Source organism: Pteropus medius, unplaced genomic scaffold, assembly GCF_902729225.1.
Source record: "Pteropus medius unplaced genomic scaffold, Ma_sr-lr_union100, whole genome shotgun sequence".
NCBI lineage: Eukaryota > Metazoa > Chordata > Mammalia > Chiroptera > Pteropodidae > Pteropus > Pteropus medius.
In genome coordinates, this window is record NW_024349800.1 from 60,340,096 (window position 1) to 60,359,501 (window position 19,406).

Below are 19,406 nucleotides of genomic sequence, written 5' to 3' on the forward strand. Positions count from 1 at the left end.
AGAAGCTCAATCAATATCAAGCACATTAAACAAAATTAAAACACTGTGGTCTGGTGGCAAGAATAGACAAATAAAACAACTAAATGGAATAGAAAACCCCAATATAGCATATATGGACAATTTCGTTGTTTCTCTAATTGCTTTGTATCTCATGATGTTGGTTTTTCTCAAATGTAGATTCTTGGTTTTGTTCTATCTTTCCCTCTTTGTTTGTGGAAACTTTTTCTGTTTTCATTGATTGCTTCTGGGTGGAGTGGGACTTGTTGGGTAGAATGTACAGATTTCCTTCTGAATTTGTAATTTCTCTGTCTCTCCTGGGAGTCAACTTGGTATCTTATTTCTCTGGTCCAGTGCCCTACTTTAGTTTGGGTGCAAACTGCCACTTCCTGCTCTGCTTGTTATGAGCAAGATGATGGGGAAAGGGAGACAGAAGGACTTGTTCCGAGTGTGGCTACCGACTGCTCCCTCTTCCGGTGGTTGGGGCTTAGTCCGTCTTCTTGTAGCCGTTAAATCTGCTTATCTTTTAGGTTTTTCTAAACTGCTCCTACCTCCTCAGCTCTCTTTGTGAGTTTGGTGCAATAATTTATGTTTTTTTGTTGTTATTATGAATTCTGTCATTCTTTCAGCTTTCTTCATTTTTATTCTTTTTCTTTTTAGAAATATTTCTTTATAAATACATTCTTGTATTCTCCAAGAGGGAAAATGATTTATTTATGTATATTTTGTTAGTAAGCATGAGGAAGATACCCATATCAAAGTTTTGTCTGATAACTGTTTTTCATTAAAGATGTCCAGATCTAAAATCAAAGATTTCATAAAGTTCAGCTTGGTTTTGGATATAAAATAATTTGTCACTTTCAATAGTAATAAATTTGGGGGAGATTTTGTTGTTTATGGTTTTGGTTTTCTTTCTTTCTTCTTAAAGAAAAAATTTTTTCCTTCCCATTTTGTTTTCCAGCTCTTTTGTGCCTTTCAAGATGATAAGTATCTGTATATGGTAATGGAGTACATGCCTGGTGGAGACCTTGTAAACCTTATGAGTAACTATGATGTACCTGAAAAATGGGCCAAATTTTATACTGCTGAAGTCGTTCTTGCTCTGGATGCCATACACTCCATGGGTTTAATTCACAGAGATGTGAAGCCTGACAACATGCTCTTGGATAAACATGGGCATCTAAAATTAGCAGATTTTGGCACATGTATGAAGATGGATGAAGTAAGTAATAAATAAGTTCAAAAAATGCTAGGTTTTTGAGAAACGAAAATAAAAGAAACACTTTAAATCTGGACTTCATAGTTTTAAACAAAGATAAATTGAGTCTTGCTAACTGTGTAATGACTCGAAGTAATAAAATATCCATATCATAGCATTTCCGTTACTAACTGTTCATCTGGCTTTAGAATACTTTATTAGTAGATTTGATGAATCCAAGAGAAGAACTCAGATAAATAGTTATCTTCTTCATAGAATGTTGATGAGCATTTGCTATCGATCAAAGCTAGTTCACGTGTATGATCATCTAGGTGAAGAAGTAGTACACAGAATATAAATTAAGGTACATGGGTATTTCCATGACCATATTCCTGTATTTTTCCTTTAACAAAAGAGGTAAGCTGAGAAACTTATGTTACCACCTTCTTCCAACCTTATCTGCATCAACCACATAGAATAAATTTGAGGACATCATCTATTGTGGTGCTTTCCCTGTTGAACAATTCATATTGTGATTAATAGATTCAGTAGCATTAACCTCATAAGTAATTACGATGTTGATTTATTTTCATTGCAAAATTTATATCTCTTGTCTTTTATTTTGTTGAGTGAGCATAATTCCTGGTAGTAATTCCTGATTGGGAGGGATCATGTTTTATTTCCTTTGTATTCTCCTGTTGAATCTAGAGTGTGAAGTTGCGTTATCAGACTTCATAAATGTTGATGTATATAGAGAACAAACTGGGTATTATCTTTTGTATGGTTTTCATACCTTCCAGTATGCTTACATAGCTAATCTTACTTCGCATTAGTTATCTTGTCAAAACGTTAATTTTGAATAAAGCTGATTTTCTTTTTACTTCTTAACTTGTTTCATGCTACCTGTGTGACATTCACTTTTGTTGATTGTCCTACCTTCATCAGCGATCCATATTTTTCCAAGCTTATCTCCTATTTTACCTTATCTAGAAAGTTCTCCCCGATAATCCTAACCTGACTGATCACTCTTCCAGTGTCATAATGTCCTTACTTATTTAGAATTTATGCTATACTTCTAGGCTGTTGTGTCTATCCAGGTTTGTATGCCCTGTTTTCCCAGCTAAAGCTTAGCATCCTTTTACTTCTTTGGTCTTCATTAGACTCTACTCGTTACTATGTTTATGTTCTGCATATATTAGTCAGTGTTTAGTAGATGGAATATTTGATTGTCATACTATACTATTGTCATACTATTGTCATACTATATTATATAAACATCAAAGCTCCTCTTGGTGTTTGTTATAATATACTGTGACATGATTAACTGAAAATTATCTTTAATGCAAATAAAGTATAAAATAATTTTCTAGTAGAATGCTAAACTTTTTTTATGTCTGTTAAGTAAAATGAATGATGTTTCTTCTCTGCATTTCCATGAGTGTATTCTTAATATACTTGTCAGTCCTTTCTCTTTTGTGAATTACCTCGTGTGTATTTTTTGACCCTTTTAAAAATGACTTCTTATTGATTCCTTATTTAATCTAGATAGTCCATAGATATTGCTGATACCATCTTCTAGTCTCCTACTCATCTCTGTCTCTTGTTTGAACAGAAATCCTTAATTTTGATGTATCAAATATTTTAAAAACTGAAATTGAAAAATTTTACCCTAAACCTCCATTCCTCAAGTAATGTTAATAATTACAATTATTAATATAATGTTGACAAAGAGGAGCTTTTTATTAAAAACTATAGTATATAGAATTTGTAATTTTCTAATATTGTTAATGTGAATAGTGTTATTGCAAGTTTCAGGTTCATCACTTTATTTGCCTCTGGTTATCGTTACAGTCTCAAAGCCATTAGAAATGTTCATTGTTTTATTCTCATTGATCTATACATCTATAGAAGGGATTGGCATACTGGAGCACATGGCCAAATCTGCCTATGGCTGATTTTCTACAGCTTCTGCACTAAAAATGATTTTTCCATTTTTGAAAGATTACTTAAGAAAAGGAAGATATCCAATAGAGACTCTGTATAGTTCACAAAGCCTAAAATAATTACTATCTGGCTCTTTACAGAAAAGTTTGCCAGCTCTTTATAATATAGATAGAGATGCTTGAATTATTTTTTAACTCTTCTGGCTTCATATAAAACATATATCATGTATAAAAGCAAAAATACAGTATAACATTATAATCTATAAGGATTAAAATAATTTGTTACTATCACAATTAAGAGTAATGGTATCTCATTAAGTTCTATTATTGATAAATTGCAGAATACACAATTTTCTACATGCTTTTACTCTGGATGTGAATGAAAGTCACAGTGTAGTATATTTACATGTAGATGTTTCAGTGACTGCCAAGAAGTACTGTTATTTCAGATTACTTGCATTAATTAGATAAGTTGAGTTCTCTCTGCCTGTTAATGCATTTTACAGCAACCTCTGCGATCTTTTAAGGCTCATTTATGTAAATTACCCAGAAATAGAATAAGATTTTATCCATTAATTCTCTAATATTTACCATTTGGTTAAATTGAGGCTATCATTTTTTAGAAGCTAATTGGTAAATTGCTAATATTCATACCCTTCTACAAGTGACATAAGTTTTAAAATATAGGCATTTCTATTTATGTTTCTGAAAAACCCTATTTATGCAGAATTATACATTTAAAGATCAGGTTTATGGAACAATAGGGACAGACCATTTAAAAGCTGTGCAGCTTTGTAACCACAGCCCTAATGGAAATAATAAATGGTACTGAAGGAGATAACAGGAGTAACAAACAGCTTTGTGTGCCTGTGGGACTGCACACCGCAAACACAGATGGAAATGGGTTTTAAGATAGAATATCTTAATATCTTTAAGATAGAATATCTAAATGCTGTTTTAAGATAGAATACAAAAGAAGCTGGACCTTCCCTTAGCCAGGATTCCTACAAGGCAAGGGATGTGCTTCTCTGAGAAAGGAGCCCTGGTGCAAGTGCTCATTTTTAATTATTAAAATGGACCAAATAGGCTCTTGCCTCTGTAGCAGTCAAGCTGAGGCTTGTAATGCTCTGATAATTAAGAACTCCACTTACAATTTTTGTTTTCCACCTTCACAGAAAGTATTTTGTAGTGTCTTAGACCAACTACAAGATTCGTGATTGACCAATTTTGTGTTTTCAGTAAATCTCTCGATTTATGATATTTTTTCAATTATAAACACCAGATATATTTAGCAAATACACATTTAATCTGGTCCATGTAGAATAAAGTACTTTCGAGGAAGCTTTTGAAAATAAATATCTTTTTATGTTGCTCTCTGTCACCTACTGAAGTTCCAACTCCTTAGCTTGTCATATGAAGCCTGTTAGGATGATATGAACCCTGCCAACTTTTTCATCCTCGTTCTCTATCATTCAGCCTTTTGTACCTTATGGTACAGAGATCTTAAATTGCATAATAGTTCTTTTTATACAGTGCTATTTCATGATTCCTGACCTCACATATGCTGTTGAATATAGTCTGCTTGGCAAATTCCTACTTATACTTTGAAACTCAGTCCAGTTTCCTTATCTTGTGGAGGCTCCTTAGATTGATTCCTATGTCTTTACAAAAAGACATGCCCTCTTTTTGGATCATTTTCTTATTTTTTGGCACAAGTAGTTGAAGACTTGTATATTTTCTCTGTCCCGGCCCTGGAATCAGCCACTTCTCCAAAAAACTGATTTCTTTTATTCAAGAATGGTATTTAGAAATCAGTATTTGGGTGCCCGATGTGCTTATTGCTCCTGGAGTGTCATTATTTCTAAGCCTTCTCAACGGACACATATATATTATATACACTATATGTACTAACTCACATGTACACACATGTTCCTATTTAATTCTGTGTTTGTAGTATATTAAAAATTGTGAGTTCATACTGATACTTTTAATTCTAGTCCTACACCACAGGCTTCCTTCTAATCTTCCTCCTTTCTTTTTTGTTTTTTTTGTTTGTTTATTTGTTTTTTAAGATACTGTTTTCCAAAGTTACTTAGGTCAATTCTTTTCTTCCCTTCCCCCTTTGGCGCAGTTATAGTATTAATTTATGAAACAAGTTCATTTCTTACTATTTGTATTCTATTTAAAGTTCTCCCTATATTCAAGTTGATTTTAGTTGTTAATTTTTTGGATATGTGAAGCATTCCTCTGGTTTTAGGAATTGGATTTATACAAATTATTGTTTGATTAGAGAAGGATTATTCCCTCCTATTACCTTATTTCTGTATTCCCTTCTTTTCACACTTTTCATACCCACCCTCTGTAGGTAAACCAGTCTCTTTAGTTTCCAGTCTTTCCTTCTTGTATTTCTTTAGAATAAAATCAAAGACTTGTCATAAATGTATGATTCTGTATTCATATAATTTGGCAGCTTTCCCATGAGACAGTTTTCAAATATGTTTTCAAAATGTTTATTTAAAAAAAATTGAACCACCAATGTGTTCGCCAAAAGTTGTGGTTAGAGTATTAATTTTCTGAAAGCAGAGTGCTATTCACATAATTTACCTACTAAAAATTCTTTAGTCCTACCAAAGCACGTATTCTGCAGGTGGTTATTCAAACTGATCTCCGTCTGACCTTTCCCACCTCTTCATTGTGCAACTTTACACTTAATTGATTTGGACTTAACTGCATTTCTTGAACATCCTTTCTATAAAGTCATTCTTGTTCCTTTATTGTTGTTCTTTTTTCTATCTAAGCTACTATATCACCCCTTCTCCTTTAAAGCCTAACTTGTCCATCCTTTACAGCCTAGCTTTATGTCAAATTTTTGTGTGTCTTACCCTTTTCACTCCTTGCTCTGAACCTTTGAATGATAAATAATTTTCTCTTAGTGGTATTTCTTGTATGTACGTGTGTAGAGTTAGGTTTTAGCTCTTAAATCTCACAAGATTTATTTTTTTTTTAAGTCTTAATTTCTATGGATACATGTGAAATGAAGAGATTTTGTTTACCCTAATAAGTCTCTATTAGTATTTCTACCGGTAAGTCTAAAGTATAGGATAGTCCATGATAAATATTAATCATATACCCTGCCTTTTGAAGTCAGACACTGTCTTCTTTATCTTTTATTCTAAGTAGTAATCCATATAAAGTATTACTCTCATATTTGATCAATTATTTCCAAAATTTTTATTTTATTAATTTATATTCAAACTAAAGGACTTCTATTCTCTATTTGCTGTATACCTGGGAAAATAAAATCATCGAATTTATTCTGCTAATTTGAAGAATGAAAAGATTGCTTTTGAAATTAATTTCCCATGTTTAATATATTTCATTGCACTTAAAGCATTTACATAAATCATTTTTACAAAATACATTGAACTTACTTTTCCCAAGATGGTCATAATACTTAGTATTTAGGTAGTATGTATGGCTTCCTTATGAGAAATGTGATGATGCACTCTTTATTGGGCAGGTAAAGGAAATGAAGGGCATTTAAATTAATTTACAAAATCCTTGCAAGTTTCAGCTGATGTTTACCATGGCAGAATGAGAAGACCATTTTGTATTTTCCCTTAAATTTACAAGTCAAACAACTATAACAGATTCCTCTGCTCAACACACAAACATGCCTGTGAGATCCACATATCAGTATATCAAAAAATGGGCACATGGGAACAAGCAGGGGAGGTAAGAAATTGCAGGGTGGATAGGGATGGTGTCTGCAGATGCACAAATGTGGAGATTTAACAGCATGCTACCACACTATTAGGTCAATGAAGAAATAAAATTAAAAAATTAAAAAAATACATAGAGACAAATGAAAATGAAAATACAATGTATCAAAATTTGAGGGATGCAGCAAAGAAGTGGTACTAAGAGGGAAGTTTATAGTAATACAGGCCTACCTCAGGAAACAAGAAAAATCTCAAACAACCTAACATTACATCTTAAAGAACTAGAAAAAGAACAAACGAGTCTAAAGTCATGGAAAACCTGATTGACCGATCACTAGTAAAGAAATTGAAATAGTAATAAAAATCCTCCCAAAAAACAAAAGGCCAGTACCAGATGGCTTCATTGGTGAATTCTACCACACATTCAAAGAAGATTAATACCCATCTTTCTCAAAATCTTCCAAAAAATTAGAGGATGGAATGCTTTCTAATTCATTTTACAAAGCCAACAGTACCCTGACACCAATAGCAGGTAAGGACATCATAAGAAAAGAAAATTACAAGCTACTGTCTCTGATGAACATAGATATAAAAATCTTCAACAAAATCCTAGCAAGTTGAATACAGTAACACATTAAAAGGATCGCACAACACAGTCAAGTGAGATTCATTCCAGGGATGCAAGGATGGTTCAGCATCTGCAAATCAGTGTGATACACCACATTAACAAAAGATAAAATCATAGGTCATCTCAATAGATGCAGAAAAAGAATTTACAAGATACAACATCTATTTATTGATAACAGACTCTCAATAAAATGGATATAGAAGGAAAGTACCTCAACATAATAAAAGCCACATATAACAGACCCTCAACTAACACCATACTCAACAATGAAAAGCAAAGCTTTTCCTTTAAGATGAAGAACAAGAATGCCCACTCTAGCCACTGTTATTCAACATAGTACTGGAAGTCCTAGCCAGAGCAATTAGGCAAAAAAAAGAAATGACATCCAAATTGTAAAGGAAGAAGTAAAACTGTCACTATTTGCAGATGACATGATTTTATACATGGAAAACTAAAGACTCCAGCAAAAACAAAACAAAGCAAAACTATCAGAAACAGTAAATACAATAAAGTTGCAAGATACAGAATCAATATACAGAAATCTGTTCCATTTCTATGTACCAACAAATTATCAGAGAAATGAAAATAGTCCCATTTAGATTTGCAACAAAAAGAATAAAATACTTAAGAGTAATATTAAAGGAGGGTGAAGGACCTGTACACTAAAAACTACAAGACCTTGTTAAAAGGAATTGAAGACGACACAAAGAAATGGAAAGATAATCTGTGTTCATGGATTAGAAGAAGTAACACTGTCATAATGTTCATATTACCTAAAGCAATCTATAGATTCAATTCAATCACTAGCAAAATTACAATAACATTTTTCACAGAAGTAGAACCAAAAATCCTCATATCTGTATGGAACCACAAAAGACTCTAAAGCAATCCTGAGAAAAAAAGAAGAAAGCCGGCAGTATCACACTTTCTGACCTCAAACTATACTACAAAGCTATAGTAATTAACACGGTATGGTATTGGCAGAAAAACAGGCCAATGGAATAGAATTGAGAGCCCAGAAATAAACTCACACATATGTGGGCAACTGATTTTCAACAAAGGAGCCAAGAATATACAACAAAGAAAGGAAAGTCTCTTCAATAAATGGTGATGGGAAAATTAGCCATATGCAAAAGAATGAAACTAGACTGACCACTCTCTTATACCATATATAAAAATTAACTCCAATGGATTGAAGACTTGAATGTAAGAGCTGAAACAGTAAAATACATAGACAAGAACATAGGTACTAAGCTTCTGGACATTGATCTCAGAGATGTTTATGTGAATTTGACACCAGAGGCAAGGGAAACAAAAATGATTGAGGTTACATCAAACTAAAAAGTTTCTGCACGGCAAAAGAAACCATTGAAACAAAGAGACAACCAACTGAATGGCAGAAGGTATTTGCAAATGATACTTCTGTTAAGGGGCTTCAAAATATGTAAAGAACCCATACAACTCAACAACAACAAAACAAAAAATAGGCAGAGGACCTGAATAGGTACTTTGCCAAGGAAGATGTACAGATGGCCAACAGACATATACAAAAATGTTCAACATCACTAGTTATTAGGGAAATGCAAATCAAGACTACAGTGAGATACCACATCACACCTGTTCAAATGGCTGTTATCAAAAAGACAAGAAATAATAAGTATTAGAGAAGATTTGGAGAATAGGGAGCCCTCCTACATGGTTGGTGAAAGTAAACTGGTGCAGCCACTAAGAAAAACAGTATAGAAGTTCCTTTAAAATTTAAGAATGGAACTACCTTATTATCCAGCATTATTCTTCTGGGTATTTTTACCCCTAAAATATGAAAACACTAATTTGTAAAGATATATGTACCCCTGTGTTCATTGCAACATTATTTACAATAGCCAAGACATGGAAACAACCTAAGTGTCCCTTGATGGATGATTGAATAAAGAGCTGGTGTATATATACATATGTAATAGATTACTCTCAGCCATAAAAAAGATGAGACATTGCCATTTTCAACAACATGGATGGATCTTGAGAGTATTATGCTAAGTGAAACAAGTCAGGCAGGAAAGGACAAAAATTGTAGGATTTCACTCATATTGATTTGCATGGAATTCCTTAGAAAAGCTACCACCTTTTTCATTGATGAAAAAAAGGTTGGAAAGTTGTCTCTGATCTCCCATAATCCATACATTTTTATGTATTTCATAATGTATTTGTCCTCTGCCTTCCCAAAGCCATGTCAGCAATGAAGTTCAGTTCGTAGCAGTTTATAGCCACTTACATGTGATAATAAATGAATTAGTTGCGTTTGTTTGTGTGTTTTTACATACGTCTTTTTTTCTTTATCTCTGCTATTTACCCAGACAGGCATGGTGCATTGTGACACAGCAGTTGGAACACCTGATTATATATCACCTGAGGTTCTGAAATCACAAGGAGGCGATGGTTACTATGGGCGAGAATGTGATTGGTGGTCTGTGGGTGTTTTCCTTTTTGAGATGCTGGTGGGTAAGTAAAGATTTTAACTTGTTCTTTTTTTCAAAACCTATCTCATAACACTTTAGTTCTAACTCAAGAATCTGAGAATATAAGGAAATTAATTGCATGTGTCCTAGGGAGGAAGTGGAATTTCTCAAAACTTTGGATTAGTAGTCTGATATGATCGATTGTTAATTGGAAAATTAAAACCAAGCTTTATACTGCAAGTCGATTGAGTAGAATATGAAAAGAATTAAAAGTATACTGCTAGGAAATATTTGTCCAATAGACCTTTTTGTATTAAGAAAATACTAGAATAAGAAGTTTACAGCTATTCTGGGCCTCCATGCTAAGATCTTTTTCGGGAGGGATCAACAGTATCTGTTGTAAATATTTTAAATATAAGGCTATTAATACTTGTTCTGATAATAGAGAACTGAATATTTTTTAGTTGTTTATATAATTGATTTTTGTTAACTGTATTTCTTATGTTTATTACTTGTATATATATTTGGTTCGTAATTCCAGTAAAATAAATTGTAAATGTAGTTATTGATGATTTGACTATCAAGATAAATATATTTTATATTAGATTCTCAGAAAATTCAGAGGCAAATTTAATAATTTCTTTTACTTCAACCAAATCCAAATTTTAAAGGCCTAAATATTTCAAAACTTTTCTTTACATCATAGATTTCATTCTTAAGATTTTCCATTCCTCAGTACTAGGGACACAAAAATATCTTCTGACTAAGGAAGCTAATAATGACTGAATCATCTGGCTTGGGGAAGAGGGGAGATGTAGCCAAATCTCCTTTCTGAGGCAAGTGTGATAAGGCTAATAACATTATATAAAATGACTTTAGAGTTCAAAATAATATTTTTAAATTTTGAGAATTTATTTTCTAGAAGATAACCCTAAAACAAACTGGTAGTAGAAAATCTGTTCAAATCTGAATGATAATTGAATATGGTTATTGCTTTTAAAAAAAAAAAATTTGGTAAAGCCCAAATTTAAGTAATAATTAGGCATGGAACTTTTGCGTGGCATAAGTTGCCTTCTCTTGATGACCGTTGTGTATGTAGCATTAATCTTGCTATGCTTAGTCTCATGTCATGGTATAACCTACTTTGTTTTGGACCTTTGTCTTTGTAGTGGGTCTCATTGTACTCACCATATGTTCCCAGGTAGCCGTCCATTCTCCCCACCTCTGGCCAGATCTGATGATGCATTAGGTGTGGCTTATAATCTTTGGGAAGTAGAATATATTCTATTATTTGCCTAGACTCTTCTAGGGATTTAGAAAATAATACACTTTGTAGGAAGTCAACATGGCTTATTTGAAGAGACCATTTAAATTCCTGCTATTGTTTTCAGCTCAGCTGAATTGAATGAGTTTGAATGGCACTGATTTCCAGTATTCTGAGCCTACTCTGGTGCTTGCTCATGTTGGTCATCATGGGATTTCATCTAGAGGACTCTACTGCAGTTAAAAATGGCACTGGAAAAAATCTTGAATTCAAAACTTCCCTCCACCCCACTTTGAAAACAAATAAAAATTACCCACATGACTATCCCTTTTGAAGTTTTGGATTGGCTGATTTGGGAGTCTCTTTTGTAATAAGGTGACTTGTAGTCGAGGCATCCCAGCAGAGCCTTTAACCCTTGTAACTTTAGATAAGTAGTGGCCAAAGTGATGCCGTTAACTTCTGTCTTTGTACTGCTTTCATTGACTCTATCATGGTCATTCGTCAGCAGGAACACTGCTTTGGGAGACCATTTCTACCATTTTTAACTCTAACTATGTGTCCTCTTAGACAAATCACATGTCATCTATTGGGGCTCAGCTTCCTCATCTATAAGATGACGATCCAAAACTCTTAGAGCTGCACTGTCCAGTCTATTATGATCTGACAATGGTTTATATCTGCACTGTCCAGTATGGTAGGCACTGGCCACATCAAGCACTTGAAATGTGGCTAGTGTGACTAGGAAACTGAATTTTTCATTTTGTTTAATTGTAATTAACTTAACTTTAAATCGCCACGTGTGGCTAGAGAATAATCCCAAAAGGCCGATTCATGATCCAGCTCAAGCATGAGAAGACTAACTGATCTGACCTCACTTAGTATCTTTTTCTTTAATTATTCAGTAAATATTTTCCTTTCCCATTATAAAAACAGCAACAACAAAATTCTAGAGTTAACATTGATTTATTTACTCTTAAGAGTATGTTTAAAATTTTTTTTATTTTTATTTTTTCATTTCATTTATTAATTTTTTTATGGTGACATTGGTTAACAAAATCCAATAAGTGTCAGCTGTACATTTTAACAGTAAGGCATATGTATATTAAAATTTAAGTATATTCTTAGTGTGTGCCTGTTTGTTTTGACTGAGACTTCTGGCCATAACCATTCATTCTCATGCACGTGACAAATTTAAACTTAATATATTGAAATACTAGATGAAAATGTTTCATTTGCATTCAGTGTTGCACTCAGTTTCTCCTTTCTTGGAATTTTAGGGGATACTCCATTTTATGCAGATTCACTTGTTGGAACATATAGCAAAATTATGGATCATAAAAACTCACTGTGTTTCCCCGAAGATGCAGAAATTTCTAAACATGCGAAGAATCTCATCTGTGCCTTCCTAACAGATAGGTAATATACATTGAATTTCTTTGTAGAAAGGACACCTTTAACTTTTAAATTTGTAGAAATGAACTAACTCTTATTTACATATGAAATCAATCTCTCACTTTATCCAAATTACATTTAATTCTGGGTTAGCCTTTTTTTTTTTTTTTACTGCTAAGCCTGGTATTGGGTTACCCTTGTCATTTTGTGTGCAGCTCAATTGTAATCTAACTCTAACTTTAACCTTAATGTCTAAAAAGAAGAAAATTAGAACTCAGTAAAATAATGCATTTGAGAGAAAACTTTTGTATTATTCACATTTTATCCTAAGGTAACTAAGCCACCTTACTCTTGATTGTACAACTTTTGAGGGAAGAGCATTCTGCGCAGATAAACACTCAGTTGGTTATAATCTTAAAAACTGCATTTGCGTTTGATTTGGGAATGTCTCTTTTCCAACCAGTTTCTATTTGCATTTGAATATGAGCAAGTCTGTCCTGGAAATTCTATATTTCTTAAAACAAAATAAATGAACAACGTTGTGAAAACCTCCCTCAAAAAGAGAAGCTAGAAAGCTGTTTCAGAGTTTCTTCTTTGGTCTCTTGGTTTTCTAGTGTCCCATTTTATATTTGTGACAGGAGTCATCCTCTCAGAGGACCAACACACATGATGTTGCTTGCTCCCCAGTCCAAACTTTACTCACTAGCTTGATGTTCTTAGGGTAATTATTTTATTTTTTTAGGCAATAATGTTATCCATAAAATGATAGGATCAGATTAGATGATAACTAAGGACACTTGTAGCTCTAAAATGCTGTGTTTCCTTAGCACACTTTGTTTGTTGCCTAGTTGCTATTAGAAGCAGTATGGTAGTAACTACCCTCATACAATCATCTTTGCATACTTTTTGTAGGATAAAATCTTAAAGGTAGAATTCTGGGATACACATTTTAAAATTAGGTGATTTTGCAAAGTTCACCCCCCAGAGAAATCACATCAAGGAATATTTTCATTAGCATTGTTTCCCTCATTTTCATCAAACTGAATGTTATGAAATTTTTTTTTGTTTTTTCTATCTGAAGCAAGAAAAGTTTTTAAAAAATTTTTCCTCTTTAGAGAGGTTAATTATTTTTGTGTTTATCAATCATTTGTAGACTAAAACTTTTAAGATTTGTTAATTATGTGATTATTGCACAGTCCATGCTGATAAACTCAAAGCAAATCCTGTATGTTTGATTTGATGGGGATGATCATAATTTGTGCTGAAAGATAAAATATAAAATGGGATATAGCATAATTAATGAAAGGAATAAAGATGGTTGTAGGTAGAAAAAAGGTATTTTGATAAGAATTTAATGCCATCAGTGTGCCTAGGGGCACTTCCCTCTAAAGTTTACAGGTTTTCCTGTTTATATTAAACATAGCTCCAGGGCATATTAAAAAATGCTTTTTATTTCCATATAATCTTTATTGAAGACTCAAAGGGGCAAAGAATGTTTAGTTAACTTTTTTTTTGTATTCAAAATGATAATTTTAATATAAGTGTAGAGATAATTTATCTGAGTGAATGTGGATAGCGTCAAACGCAACATGTGATTTATTTTTAAGAAGAGGAGAAATTTTTTTAAATAACATTTTTATTAGAGAGATTTCGATAACTCTTCTAGGCCAAAAGTTAGATCTTCATCCATGTTACCTCCTGAAGTTGGTCGTGCAATTTTGGCATATTCAGGTGCATTTTTTAATTTGAAAGACATTGTGTCAAATGTACTTTCATTTGACACAACTACAGATGGAAATATATTTTACTTTCAATGGTGTTTACTATACATTACAGTCTTTTTAATCTGGAGAGATTATATACTGTAAAATCGAAATTGCTTATTTTTGAGAAACATTTTTAACTGAAGCTTTTAAAAATCTCAAACTCATTTGTGATTTTGCTGTTGATCCTTGTTGAAAGGTTTAATATTTTTGTCTTTTTGTAATCTTACTTTTTATATAATCTTTAACTGCATGTTTAGGGAGGTACGACTTGGGAGAAATGGGGTAGAAGAAATCAAACAACATCCTTTTTTTAAGAATGATCAGTGGAATTGGGATAACATAAGAGAGAGTAAGTCAATACATTTAAATATTTCTATTCCATCACATTTTAAATCTCAGAAATCGATTACTCTTTTGAATTAACTAGCATGTTTGATATACTTAATGCTAACTAATTTTTAAATTGAGAGGTTTCATTTCAAATTCATGGCAATATTTACAAATCTTACCTCGATAAGCAAACTAAGCATACAATAAACATGTATTTATTAACAGTATTTCCCAAGAATATTATAATAAACATTACTGATTTCTTAATTTGTCAAGTTCACTTTTATGAAACTCAATAATTTATAGAATTGTGAAATATAATCCTTTAATTCGAATGTGTTGAATTAATAAATCAGTAATTATTTAGGGAAACTATACTCTGGTCAGTACTAGGGTAAGTATAGTAATTCATTTTAACTTTACGTGCATTCGACGTTAATTTATTTTAAGAGTAAGAACTATTTCTGCCTAAAGTATATAGAAAACTGAAGACTAAAGAATGTATGTGCAAGTTATTGCTGCTTATAATCTTAATACCTAGAGTAATATCATATTGCTTTCCTTGTTTAATTGATTTATCTATATTTAAAACTGACCTAATGTAGGAGTAAAACACATAAAGTTCTAATTCTTTGAAATGATAAAATGGAAATTGTTACTAAAATTTTCTTTAGTAAATCATAATATATTATTAATTATATAGTACTCATGTTCAGTGTGTTAATATTAGTATAATATGTTGTTAATAATATAAAACAATAGGGTCTGTTTAGATATATTTTTTATTATGAATAAAATAATTCATTTCTTTTTATAGCGGCAGCTCCAGTAGTACCTGAACTCAGCAGTGATATAGACAGCAGCAATTTCGATGACATCGAAGATGATAAAGGAGATGTAGAAACCTTCCCAATTCCTAAAGCTTTTGTGGGAAATCAGCTGCCTTTTATAGGATTTACCTACTACAGAGAAAATTTGTATGTTGTTTGTTACATTTTTGTATTCAGAGTCTTACTTCGAGACTCTAAATTATATAAGATAAAGTGTTAATTTGTTTTAAACTTTGAGTTTTTTCAGAAAGACTATCAGAGGGATTATTTTTCATTTCATTTAATTTTTTTGCTCCTGAATGTTATATTTATTTGCAAATGAATGCAAGGCAATGCTCTATATTCTCTTGAGTTGTCGAGTAAGACCAAATACCTGCTTTTGAAGGAGCTCGTCAACTAATGAAGAATATGATAAAATTGTATAGTCATAAAGAAGGATAGAATGTACAGAGTAGTGTAATCCATTGGGGTTCAAACATTGGGTATATGTTACTGGATTGTGACCACTTAGAGGACTTGATGAGACTGATTTTCTTGCCTCAGTTTTTCTATCTAGTGCAGAGCCTGGCACAAAGTCATTATTCAATAAATATTGGTTAACTGAAGTGAGTTTTGGGGGGCTAACATTAGAAAATAGATGAAGTTGGAGTTTAGGGGAAGATAATGCAACAGGTGGTGGCTGCGTATTATGCTAAGGGACTTTTAACTTTTGCAAGCAGTGAGGAGCCACTGAAAACTGTTAAATAGTTGAGTGAAGCATTAAAGACATTTGAGAAACTTTTTGGTACCTCCATGTGTGTAATTGCCCAGGCCTGAGGGTTTTCCTAGGATGTCGTGTAGGACTTTCTTTCCAAAATTAGGAAAAATTCTGGGCAAACCAGCAAGAGCAGGTCACCCTGCTACCAGTAGTGTTCTAAAAACTATGGTAATGCTGACTAAAAGGAGGATATCAGTGCCAGGAGAAACCCAAGAGTATAGGCAATGGGGAAGGACCCAGTTAAAAGAGAAGTTGACAGTTAAATAGAAGTGATCATTTATGTATTAAGACCTGGCGATCAAGAGATGTTATCTTTGAAAAGGAAGAGAGACATCTCTTTAGAAAATATCTAGAGGAATAAAATAGTTACAAGAACTCAAAATGAGATAAAGAAGGGGAAAGTGTAGTTCTATTTAGTACCCTGATCTCAACAATGTTAAATAATACAACATCTGCTAAGAGTGAGAAGAAAAGTTTAATATTTGAGATTATTGAAAATGGTATAAATGTCTCGAGTGGAAAATACTGCTTCATTTTGAATATGTTGAAAAAAGAAAAATCTTTGGTTGGAACTTAATTCTGAGAATAGCTTGGTATTAGAAAATGGGGTAAAATGACATGTAAATAAATTTATTTCCTGCCTTTCCTTCTAGGTTACTAAGTGACTCTCCATCTTGTAGAGAAAATGATTCACTACAATCAAGGAAAAATGAAGTATGTATAAATTTTTACTACTCTGTTTTATTCACGTTTTAGTATTGTCTGTGTATTTTTAAAAGTTTACTTGATGCTACTTTTAGAATATTAGATGGCATTCCTTGTTGCAATACAGTTCAGCATAACATTGAAATGATTCATTTCTTTGACAAGTATCATTGTGTAAGATACAATGGCCAATAAAAGGATGAATTATACATGGTTTTAGGCTTAGGTTTAGTAGCAAAAGTGATAGATTTATAAACAGTTATAATACCAGTTAGAAATTTTTATAATCTTAGTGCTATAAAAGTACAAATAATAAGCTATGAGTACAGAAATAGTGGAGAGATTCAAATTTTAAGTATCTAGCAATGAATTCACATAAAGGATAATTTTGTCAAACTGTTACAGTATTTTGTGACCTTTATAATTTGTAACTGCATACAAAGCTAAATCACACACGTATGCATATACACATAAATGAGGGTGTTAAACATTTTTCTCTTCAAAACTTAAAACTAAAATATTTGATTGAATAATTTTGGTGTGATTTTGTGTTTTAGGAATTATACAAAGCAAAACAAGCATTTAATGTTTTCTGTGTTTTTGTTTGTTTTAAATAGGAAAGTCAAGAGGTATGTTGATGTCAAACATCTTGAAAAACTGAGAAAAACTCATCACTCTAGCAATGTTTTGATATAGCGATATTTCACTTAGCATTTGGAGTATGACATCTACCCAAGAGAGAAGTCCTCCATCTTTTTTCTACCAAGTATCCCTTTTATTATTGTTCCTATGGATCTGTTATTTAAAATACGTATTGTGTAATTTTCTTGTTTTTATTTATCGAGGACATAAAATTGGCAGCAAGAACTTCTGATTATCATGTGATAACTAGTAATCAAATTGTATTAATGCAGTAGCCATTAAATTTGACTAGTTCATTGGCCTGTATGTTCTTATTAAGGAGAAATATAGTTTTGCTTAAGATATATGAAATATTTAAGAAACCATGGAGAAGAACCTAATCACTAGAAAGAATAGTGGAAAGAACATTGGACTTGGAATCTAATAGACTTGGATTGATTTTTAGTACCGCTACTTACTAGCATGCTATCTCGGCCCAGTTATTCAGCTTTTTTGGAATTTAGTTTCTTTACTGAGTGCATATAACACTACCATCTTCATAGGGTTTTTGTTAGAATTAATGAGAACATTTGTCAAGTGCCTGTACAAAAGAACGTTAAATCCTTTTTAAAGGTAATAATGATCCAAAAATGGACTATTTCATACTCTCTGTAATTTTAGTTTGTATAAAGACCGACACGTCTGGCCTAGAAGAAGATTTAAAGAATGGCAAGGAGATGACTTGAAATTAGCTATCATTTATCCAAAAGACTTATTGATTACAACTCTTTACAGTACTGCGCCTGGCACTGTGTAGGAAGATATAAAGAAGAGCTTATATTCTTATTTTTAAGAAGGCTAACATATATTTGAACATGTTTAATCAAATATTTCAAATATTTGTTTTATATATAGATAGACCTTTTATCCTTATAAGTACAATGGTGACAATATTTTCAAATAAATAATCTTCAGAAGAACAGTGGAGAATATCAGAAGATATTCTTTATTCATAATGAATGAGAAACTTGGTGTCGTAGAAGAATTCTGCTAACAGTAGAGCTTCTCATTCATATGTGTACGAAGGGTGTTCATACACACGTGTACTGTCATAGACAGAAAGCAAGAGATGGAGGATTTTTTTCCCTCTGTCAGTAGAAGTCACCTTAAGAAGATACAAATACTGTACCATTATAGAGGAGATTACATTAAGTTGAAAGAAAAGAGAAGCTTATCATTGTATTCTTTAAGCCTCTCATCTTTGAAATGCGACTAAACTTTATAATTAAGTTTCTTGTTTTCTGACAGATTCAGAAAAAACTATACACATTAGAAGAACACCTTAGCACTGAGATACAAGCCAAAGAGGAACTAGAACAGAAGTGCAAGTATGTTTCGTAGTTAATTAAATAGCATATTGTAAAATTTAAGTTTAAACATATTACTAAAAACGTGATTATGATTATTTTTAAATTTATGATAAATGCTTTACTGTAAATTAGTTATTTTATTTACTGTTTCTTTTTAAATTCTTTAGATCTGTTAATACTCGCCTAGAGAAAGTAGCAAAGGAGCTAGAAGAAGAGGTAAAATAGCTCAATACTTTTATTAACCTTTTTGTTCATGAAAAGTTTTGATGCTTGACTTACCTGTAAAGTTCTCTTGGCACCATATTCATATAAATCTTGATCTGTAATAAAACTTACCATGTAGCATTGGAGGACAGGACTAAAATTATAGGATAATCATGATAATAGGCTTCATGTTGTTATATATTCATGAGACTCGAGTTAATTT

The 19,406-nt window shown here is 32.2% G+C and overlaps 1 protein-coding gene across 1 annotated transcript in view; it reads left to right on the forward strand.

The window, feature by feature from the left end:
• ROCK2 (Rho associated coiled-coil containing protein kinase 2) overlaps window positions 1–19,406 on the forward strand; it is a 105,648-nt gene that overhangs the window by 57,287 nt on the left and 28,955 nt on the right. Inside the window, exons 5-13 of the mRNA XM_039887844.1 lie at window positions 959–1,219; window positions 9,843–9,987; window positions 12,486–12,624; window positions 14,624–14,715; window positions 15,514–15,673; window positions 16,937–16,997; window positions 17,606–17,617; window positions 18,918–18,997; window positions 19,147–19,195. Of these exons, the coding sequence (XP_039743778.1) occupies window positions 959–1,219; window positions 9,843–9,987; window positions 12,486–12,624; window positions 14,624–14,715; window positions 15,514–15,673; window positions 16,937–16,997; window positions 17,606–17,617; window positions 18,918–18,997; window positions 19,147–19,195 (999 nt within the window). The remainder of the gene's footprint in view (window positions 1–958; window positions 1,220–9,842; window positions 9,988–12,485; window positions 12,625–14,623; window positions 14,716–15,513; window positions 15,674–16,936; window positions 16,998–17,605; window positions 17,618–18,917; window positions 18,998–19,146; window positions 19,196–19,406) is intronic.